The 9,996-nt window shown below is 45.7% G+C and overlaps 1 protein-coding gene across 1 annotated transcript in view; it reads right to left on the bottom strand.

The window, feature by feature from the left end:
* abcc1 (ATP binding cassette subfamily C member 1 (ABCC1 blood group)) overlaps window positions 1-9,412 on the bottom strand; it is a 31,759-nt gene extending 22,347 nt beyond the window's left edge. The window contains exons 1-12 of the mRNA XM_026166203.2: window positions 9,229-9,412; window positions 6,421-6,597; window positions 5,447-5,572; window positions 5,143-5,280; window positions 4,889-5,014; window positions 4,247-4,308; window positions 3,860-3,991; window positions 3,547-3,774; window positions 2,033-2,210; window positions 1,730-1,891; window positions 1,323-1,415; window positions 66-269 (exon numbers count right to left, since the gene is read on the bottom strand). Coding sequence (XP_026021988.2) covers window positions 66-269; window positions 1,323-1,415; window positions 1,730-1,891; window positions 2,033-2,210; window positions 3,547-3,774; window positions 3,860-3,991; window positions 4,247-4,308; window positions 4,889-5,014; window positions 5,143-5,280; window positions 5,447-5,572; window positions 6,421-6,597; window positions 9,229-9,276 — 1,674 coding nt within the window. The 5' untranslated portion in view covers window positions 9,277-9,412. The remainder of the gene's footprint in view (window positions 1-65; window positions 270-1,322; window positions 1,416-1,729; window positions 1,892-2,032; window positions 2,211-3,546; window positions 3,775-3,859; window positions 3,992-4,246; window positions 4,309-4,888; window positions 5,015-5,142; window positions 5,281-5,446; window positions 5,573-6,420; window positions 6,598-9,228) is intronic.
* Window positions 9,413-9,996: the final 584 nt, after the last annotated feature.

Genomic DNA, 9,996 nt, shown 5'->3' with positions numbered 1-9,996 from the left:
CGCTCTTTGGATGTGTGTAATGTTTGTCCACTGTGGTGTGTCGCTCTCTTCCCCGTCAGACTTACAAGGAATGGTGCACAGACCCAGGTGAAGGTGGACACCGCCCCCAGGTAGGCAGCCTTTTTCAGGACACGCAGCTCACTTTCACGAATGTCTGACACCTTTCCTTTGAAGGCCAGCTCCCAGGCGTACAGCTTCAGCACTTTGATGCCATTCAGCATCTCATTCATCAGCTTAATGCGATTGTCTTTACTCTTCATCTGAGCCACCTGCAACAAACACACAACACTGTGCTACAAACAGCTACCAGCTAACAACGTGTGTGTGTGTATAAATGAAAATAATCACTGTACTTGCTGTCACTCGACACGTTATCACACACTCTTTAACAGAAATGAACTGGCATTGACATGGTGACCACCCAGAGCAAACTGTGCATCGACACAGTGCTTCACAGATTTGAGGCCCGTCATCTACCGCAGTGTTTCCCAACCACTGGGCCGTGGCATGTAGGTGTGCCGTGGAGGTTATCTGGTTCCACCTGATTGGTGCTCTAAGCGACGGCGTGAGTAACGGGCAGAACAATGACATTCTCTTCCACTAGAGGGCAGTACAACCACCTGCTCTAATAAATGTGTTGCCAACCGGCAGTAAAAGCAGAAGAAGACGAAGAAGAACTTAAATAACAGTCATGCTGTGAGACGATGTTTAAAAAGAAAGTGTTCAGTCTGACCTGGTCCTGGAGAAAACTCGACCCAGATGAAGGCCCTAGCATGAGTAGTGGTCAGAAGGAAGCAACAAAGGTATACTGGGACAAACCGAGCCAGTTCTGCTATACCTGGTGGAAGAATGATCCGTATGGTTTTTGACATTTTTGTTTGGTGGTGTGCTGCGGGATTTTTCTAATGTGAAATATGAACCGTGCCTCTAAAGCCTGGGAAACACTGAAATGTATAATTCTATCAAATGTATGTATTGGGAACTTATTTACTGGAAAATGTGGTAATTCCAGTAAAGCCTGACATGGATGTGTACATGGGTACATGTGGCGCCTAGAGCCTATCCTAGCGTTCCCAGGCGAGATGCCCCCTGGAGCCGCTCCCAGTCTGTCATGGGGCTAACACAAAGACTTTCACACATACGTCCAATGATGCATGAAGCAGGAGCACCGTGCATGGGGAACATGTAAGCTGCACACAGAAAGGCCACCACATGGCTGAAGGATTGAAAGCCAGCCATAGTTATAATAACAGTAGAACACGAAAATGTAAGGAAGGTGTATACGGGTGTAGGATGTGGGGATAATAATACTAAAGTCCCACCTGGTAAGCTTTGGTTTTCATTGCAATTACAGCATTAACAGGAACCATGAGGACCATCACAGCCACTCCAGCCAGCACAGACGGACCCAGGTTCTGCACACACGACAACAAACTGCTTCAGTGCAAGCCTGTGGGGCATTATTCACACTAGTGGAACCATCCTTCCACAAGCAGAGCGGCACTTTAAAAACAGATTTGTTGCACTTTAGAAAAGGAGAAACCAGCTGTAACTGACAAGCATTACATTAAACATCATCTGGAACAATCAGGCTTCCGCAGCTGCCCGAGCCTCATGAGCTGAGCCGACACACAATAGTACGTTTATTTTCTTTATATTGAAAGTATGTAAGCAGCATTAAACATTTGATTTTAAAAATATATTTAACGTTTAGTTTACTTAACCTGACCTGCCAAAGAAAGTAGAGGGCCAGGACCACCTGCAGAGGAGCAGACCATATCATGTTGATGTATGTGATGAGATCCATGAAGCGCTGCGCGTCCACTGACATCAGGTTGACGATTTCTCCCACTGTAGAGGTTCGCCGTGCCGCGCTGCTGATGACCAAGGCCTGAGGAGCAGATGAAGCGATGAGATACAGGCTTTTCAGCAACCAGTGATGGACAGAATAACAGTCAGATGGTTACATTTATCAACCTTCATCACGAAGAATCTAAATCGCTCTGAAGAAGCACTTGTGTTTGTCCGTTACCTTCCTATAGACGGCTCCAATGACTGCAGTGCGTAAGCGCATGCCTGACACAAAGCATACATGAAAGTACTTCTGCAGGATGAGTGACTGCACGGAGGTGCAGACGAAGAGCAGAGCAGCGTAGAAGTAGCCCTGCCAGGAGGGGGCGCTGGAGTCATTGACAAACTGGATAAGCAGTCTACAGAGAAACAGGAAACAAAGGAACATTAAGCACCCTGCCCCTCGGTCCTTATTGAAACTGCATCGTGTACTCGTGTAGCAGAAAAACACGGAGCAGCCCAAAGCAACACGTCGCACTGTCACCACAACCTTCACACCTAGAGTCATCATGTAATCAAATCCATTTATTTTTACAGCACTTTTCACAGGATAAAACCACAAAGTGCTTCACAGTAATATAAAACAGAAATACATAAAATAATCAAACACACAGCACAAATCTAATTAAAAGCTAATCTAAATAAATGAGTCTTAAGCTGCTTTTTAAAAGAATAAATACAGTCAAGTCAAAGTAAAGATGGAGGGAGAGCACTCCACAGCCTGGGGGCCACCGCTCTAAACATCTGTCTCCTCTGGTCTTAAAACGAGTTCGTGGGACTACCAACAGCCTTTGATGAGAAGATCTCAGGCTGCGAGAGGGAGCGTGGGGCTCTAAAAGATCAGAAATGTAAGCAGGGGCATCACAAGTCAAAGCTTTAAAAGTCAGTACCAAGATTTTAAAATGAATTCTGAAGTGTACTGGAAGCCAGTGTAATGAGCGTAACACTGGTGTAACGTGCTCTCTTTTTGGTGTCTTAGTTAAAAGCCTTGCAGCAGCATTCTGGACTAACTGGAGACGCTCAAGATTCCTTTTGCTCAAACACAGAAAAAGGCTGTTACAATAATCTAAGCGAGAAGAAATTAAAGCATGACTAACCTTTTCTAACTCAGACAGCAAAGTTCGCAGTTTGGAGATGTTTCTTAGCTGAAAAAGGCAGCTCCTAATTAACTGTGAGCGTGTTGTTGTAGGGACATGGCAGAACCAGAGATCACACCGAGGTACCTGAGGCTCAGCTGAACAGATGAGCCGAGAGAACCAAGATGCTGTTTGATTAGAGATATCTGGTTGTCGGGGGCAATAATTTAATGAAATGTTGGTCTTTCACCAGCTGGTTCACATTTGCAGCTCTTAGATTTTGTGTTCAGTTCAGAGCACCCAGCCTTCTTAGGGTAACTGAGTGGGTGCTCCACAGGGGGACCTGACGGTGAGACCTGGAGGTGGAGTCCTATCAGCTTTGGGTAGCCCATTGATGGGTACGGAGCGCCAAGCGGAGCTCGACTTGGCGCTGAGCAAAAACTTGTGTGGGAGGAGTTTGTTGAGGCGCAGCAGTCCTGGCAGAGATATATTTAGTGCAACAGATGGGCTCTGATGTGTTTGAACAATTAAAGTTCTAGAGCATGATAAATGCACGATGCAACTTCAGACAGATCAACGACTCAATGTCATCTTATCAAAGGGTCTACAGTTTCCTCACCGCAGGATCTCAGGGCCAACAAACATTAGGATGTCCTGGATTAATTTATAGATGCAGGAGATGAAGAAGTAGGGCCCAAACGTGAGGCACAAGGCCCACAGCAGTGAGGGCTCTTTATTTTTCTTTCGAGGTCTCAGAATCAAGATCTCAGACTCTTCCACAGCTTGGCGCTGAGGGTTTTCACTGTGGGGCACTCGCTTGGACGAGTACAGCATTTTCTCCTCTGACCTGTGAAGAGAAAGCAGAGTTAACCTGGCTGGATGTTTCCTGAACAATCTGCATTTGTATAAAGAAGTTTGATCCCTTTCCTGACCTTTTAAATTTTTGGCACTGTGTGTTCCAGCGTTTGACCAACTGTGGGACGACTCTGTGGGAGCAGTCCTCAGCGTTCAAAGACCACAGGTCCTTCTCCTCCAGTGGGCGCCTGTAGCCTGTCATCATCATTCTGGTGGAGAGGTTAGGACAGGTAGGAGGATAAAACAAAACATGTAGAAGCTCAATGCGCAGTAACGTTTCCAGAAAGCCCCAAAGGACCATGTAGAAACCAGAAGTTTCAACACAGAAGACGTCAGCCTTGTCTTAAATATCAATAACAAGCTCCTTCTTTAGAGATGATACCGACCAATGTGAGATTTTGTTCATCAGCTTTATTACACAGAAATAAGAGCACGTTCACCGGAGTGGAACGGCGTGTTCCTACCTGGTGATCCACCAGAAGGTTATTCTGGAGAGGAAAGACGCTCCAGGCTCAGGGCACGGATTCTGCAGACAAACATCGAGCAGTTAGACACAATGATTTCCACGGCTCAGAAGACGCAGCAATGCTTTCACTGTACTACCAAAAGTATTCGTCTTTCTCCCTCCACACATCACATTCCCGATCCGTAGGTTTAATATGATGTCGGCCCACCGTTAGCAGCTCTAACAGCTTCAACCCTTCTGGAGTGTTTATGGGAATCTTTGACCGTCGTTCCTGAAGGTCAGACACTGACGATGGATGAGAAGGTCCGGCTCACAGTCTCTGCTAACTCATCCCAGAGGGCTTCTGCTGGGTTGAGGTGGGACTCTGAGTTTGGTGTGGAAGAACCTGACAGGCCTGCACACTGGTCTTTATGGACCGGTGCACAGTCACGCTGGAACAGGAAGGGGCCATCCCCGAACTGTTCCCACAAAGTTGGGAGCATCAAAATGTGCAAACTGTCGTGGCTTCCTGAAGCATTAAGAGTTCCAGGAACAAAGGCCGAGCTGATTTGGAGGGGTAAGCGAATACTTATGGCAATACAGTAATCTGAGTATAAATGAGTGACAAGGGAAGAAAGAGAGATTCGTCAGGCAGCCTCACAGAGTCTTTAACTTCCCGGGAAAAGAGGGGTGGCTGGTCGGTCAGGCTGGACAGGAACAGAGCAATCAGCAGCAGAGCATAGTAGATGTAGAAGGTGGTGTACCTCCACACACACACTGTCTGAGGCTGCACAACAAGAGCATGTTTTTAATCAAACAACCTTATTTTGTTTATTTACTGCAACATCAGTTCGATTAGTAACCAGTTATTTCTCATCATGTAAGTAAAGTGAGTCCTGCTCAGTGAGCACTAACCTGCTCCAAGGCCTGGAAGACCTTTGACCTGAAGGTGACAGTGGCACACAGCAGTGCCAGCAGCCAGTAGATCAGCATCACCCCCGATGACTGAGCCCCCTTCATCCGCTCATAGTGGATTAACATGACAGCCAACAGCTGCGGCACAAGCACATATTTTATATACTAAAAGAAATGGTCCATTTAGTTTTTACAGCATATATTAAAGAGTCAAGTGACAAAAGAAAGACTACCCTAAATAACAAAATACATGTAAGCTTTTCTCAGCTCCGTAAAGAGACGGTAGAGACAGCTGGACGCTCACCATGGTGAGGCCCAGTAAGGTCGGACTGACGAGGCGGACAGGTGCTGGGCTGCTCACATGACTCTTTTCCCAGAAAGAATAAAAGACATCTGACCAGCAGATAATCCAAAGTAAAAAGCCAACAGCCTGTGGAAACAGATGAAATCGCTCCTGGATTCGTTGGTAAATACATTTGGTATTTAGTTTATAGACATATGACTGACATCTCCCACAGTTACTGTAGTGACAAGTGGAACCAACCAATGAAACTACAAACACACTGTTCAGTCACTGTAATTAAAACAGCTAGATTAGATTAAACTGTGATCCTTGATAATGTCATCTTTGGGTAGCAGAACATCAAATGTTTAAACTGTGAAAACACGCAATTAAAAAATAGATAATGTCATTATGACTGTGATAGCAGCAATATAACGTGGTACTAATATCATAGAGCTGTAGGAACATTTGGTACCAGTCAGGTTAACTGGTAACAGGCCAGTAACACGACTGTCCCCAGCCTTCCTCCTGGTTAGGACAGGCCCAGAACCCTGGACTATGAGCGGCCCACGAGGCATTCAGATACCAGGACCCCCTCACCTGCATCTGCTCCGAGTCCCTCCTGAATGACTGAATTCAAAAGTCCAGCAACAGGCCTCAGCTCCCAGACGACTGCGGACTATTTTTAAAAGAGGGAATCCCACACAGCGGGAAACATGGACGTTTTTAAGAGATGCGTTACTTCCAAAAAAATTCAAAATGACCTTGTTGTTTTTTAATTGGACCTTTTCCTCAGTTTAAACATTTGTTTTTCTGAATAAATGAATAAAATGATTTCATTCAGTTTTCCACAACATCCCATTTTCTTGAAGTTGGAATTGCATCATGACTCGAATCTTCAAACATTTGTGTTTGAACGAGTTTCTGCTTTGCTCCACTGACAGAACAGATGAGTGCAGTGATGAAAACTACTACAGCGGGCTCCCATAACTCACAGTTTTGGCTTTGTTGAGGTGAGTCATACATATATATCCATGGTCATGGGTATGGAGGTAGACGAGGTAAAAGGGTGCACATATCCAAAGGTAGAAGCATGGCAGCCACACCAAGACAGTGTTCTGGAAACACTGGGTGAAGTCGGGATTATCGGTGTACCATGTACGGTTCCAATCCTGGAAAAGGAACAGTAAGGCTGAAGACATCTAACAACAGCAGGAAAAGACACTCCTGACACACATTACTTATGTGTGGCCTGGAGTTATTCATATAGCTTTCTTGTCTTATTTAGATCAACAATGTTGCATTTTACTGCTACATGCAGCTGCAAAAATGAAAATGAAAAGAAGACCTCATCACAGTATAGGACAGGTGTCCAACTCCAGGCCTCGAGGGCCGGTGTCCTGCAGGTTTTAGATGTGTCCTTGATCCAACACAGCTGATTTAAATGGATAAATTAGCTCCTCAACATGTCCTGAAGTTCTCCAGAGGCCTGCTAATGAACTCATCATGTGATTCAGGTGTGTTGACCTAAAATCTGATCTAAAACCTGCAGGACAGCAGCCCTCGAGGCCTGGAGTTGCCCACCCCTGCTATAAGACAAACTCAGTTAAACAGACAATAACAAGGCAACTCCCAAAAAGGTTTTGTAGGTGGTGGACACAGACCACGGCCCTCTTCTCAGCAGACGGGACTGATTTTCCTCCATTTTTATTACCAGATGACACCTACAGCCCAATGACATGTATTCCAGCTCATCCAGGATGGCATCTGTATGCGCCACTGCAAGAACGTTTGCTGCATCTCAAAACTGTAGAGATGCTAGGATAAGGTCTAATGAACTCGAAGAGCTGGAGAGAGATGCAGAGGAGCAGGAAGTATAAAAAGCACGTCTGTGGCCACCACCAGTGACCCTTCCCTTTTGAGGCTAACTTGTCATTACTCTCTAGTGGACTTATGACTCTGGTTTGGACCAAAGCAAATCAAAGTGAGAATATGTTGTGAAATGGATTCACAACAGTAGATAAGAGTTTATATTATACTTTAATGATGGAGTGCTATTTTCAGTGTCCCTACCTGGAGGCAGTAATGCTAAATGGACTGCTTCTGATATCGACCCAGAGCTTTTCCACTCTGAGCACTCAAAGCTTTACACTTTCACCCAATCACACCAGCACTAGTTTTTAGTGCTATCTAACTAACATTCATACACACTCACACTCCGACGGATGCATCGGAGAGCAACCTGCAACATGCAGAATGAAGCAGACTGGGATCAAACCACTAACCTTCCAGTTGGTAGATGACCTGCTCTACTACCTGCTACAGCCGATATCAATCCCTCCCTGTTATGTGACAGGAGCCTGACGTAAAAGGTTCGGCAAACAGTGAGAGATGGCAACCAGTGTTGTGATACCCATTACCTGACTGCAGTTTCAAAGTATGGTGACTTCATGTCCCGAGCAAACAAAAGAAACCATGACCTACGTACCAGCTGCTGCCAAGTCCCATGGCAAAAATATAGCCTACCAAAGTCATCAGCTGTGAAATATTAATAAACAGCAACTTTTTATTTTTGTTATTTCAACTAAACATAATCCTCAGTTTGATCACACCAGTCACAAACACATACCTGAAACTAATAAAGGATGGAGACAGATCGAATGTGCTCAAGTTACTAATTACAGCCAATCATTATCTGATAATACACCAATTCACTGTAAAATCATAACGGTTGTTATATGCACAGCTATTCCCCCTCAGAAACCTTCCTGTTCTGTAGGATGTGTTTGGTAGACGCACCATGGTTGCTGTTGTCGGTGCCTGAGCTACCAGTCAAGCTACGTGATGGATGCTTGTTTTGGTTGAGTTTAAGTTTCTCAGTTAATGTCATCTCAGAGTAGCGGTGCATGAGATGAGCCCTCCTGGCCGTAGTATTCCCACAGCATTTTATTTTATTGAACAAAATACTGATACTTGGTGTTTCTGTATCTGCTGTATCAGCCCCCACCCCCGGGGTACACTCCATCCTGTGGTGTTACTGTGAGCAGCGCTCAGGACGAGCTTCCATGTTGTGGAGGGAATCAGTTTGATGATGTCACACTTGTACTTGAATTCTTCATGATCCGAGTTGCTCGCCCTGTTAGCTAGTTCAGGTGAGTGTGTGCTGTTAGCACCTACTACATGCCTGCTGGTGTGTGAGGTCCTACCCAGCTCCATGTGCCTGGGGCTCATCCCTGGACCTGTGCTGACTGCTTTGCTACATCGATCCTGGGCCACCTCTTATATTGCCTTGCACACTCTTTGGGCACTGGCTGCTTTTTCACTGCAGTCCTGGTTCCAGAACCAGCTTCAGGTCAGACCCTTAGGTCCTTCATTACCGGCAGGCTCTGACATGTCCTCAATAATGGTTTTAAGCACACTACCACAGTGCCACGCGTGGGAGAGAGACCACAGGACACTTCATAACATTCGCACTGTGACGTTTGAGTGTGTACTGGGACTGATGACAACGAGTTCCTACAGACCAGGAAACGAGAGGGAACAACACAAACACGAGCTCGGTGAACACTTGTTCCACTGCGAACCTTCCATGTTCAGATCAGAGAACATGTGAAACGGCCAACGGAGGCTCAACGATCAGCTGTAACGATGACTTCTAATAAGAGAAGCGCGTCCGACGTGACTAAATAACACGCAACCTGCCGTGGCTTACTATTAGCACGTACCGGGCACCGGCAGCCAACGCCAGCTACGAGAGTTTAAAGCTAGAGGAAAAGACACGGAGTCTGTGACAGGTAACTCACCCACAGGGGATCGGACCTGTCCACGCTACAGAACTGATCAAACCCCATTCGCTGCGAAGCATTAGAAAAGCCGGGGCTGCGAGCTCAGCTTGTTTTGTAACGCCTGTTAAGACGAAGCGGAAGGTTGTTCTTCTTCTTCTTCGGTAATTCAGACACTCGGCCCAAACGTCTACACTGCCACCTACAGCTTCTGTAACGTTATGGCTAACTACACTACGCCATTTGTGCGGTGGGATTGCTGCTGCGATAGTTACAGGAAAAGAACAGGCCGTGTGACTCGTGTCATTACATAGAGCAGACAGTTTGGTACTGTGGAGTGCAAGCAGGTGTGCCTAATAAAGACTTTACGACCCAGATGTGTGTTTGTGCTCCCAAAACTGTATATTCACAGCAAGAAAGACAGAAAAGGTCATCATTAAAACGATCCCATGTTACACCAGCTGTGTCTGTGAATGTGTCTTAGAAATCACTTTGAGTACTCATCTGACGAATATCACTTCATTCACATTTCTAATGTAGCCGGGTGGAAAATGGGAGAGAAATGTTTATCTTTTCCTTTCCACTAGTGGGTGATGTTTTAAGCATTTTCTCTGGTTGTAGTAGAGAGTGGCTGGTTTTCTAATGTTAAGACAGTACCTGCTCCAGCACCATATCTAAATGCAAGGGTTCATTCTAACCTAACCAACTGCCCAAAAAACTACAAATATCTGGACAGGAAACAGGAAGTTCTTTTGTGTGTAGATGCAGAGGAGGCATGTGATATGTTAT

The sequence above is a fragment of the Astatotilapia calliptera genome, chromosome 4 (genome assembly GCF_964374335.1).
Source record: "Astatotilapia calliptera chromosome 4, fAstCal68.1, whole genome shotgun sequence".
In the NCBI taxonomy this organism is placed as follows: domain Eukaryota; kingdom Metazoa; phylum Chordata; class Actinopteri; order Cichliformes; family Cichlidae; genus Astatotilapia; species Astatotilapia calliptera.
The sequence above is the reverse complement of the archived record's forward strand: the minus strand, read 5'-3'. Positions and strand labels throughout refer to the sequence as shown.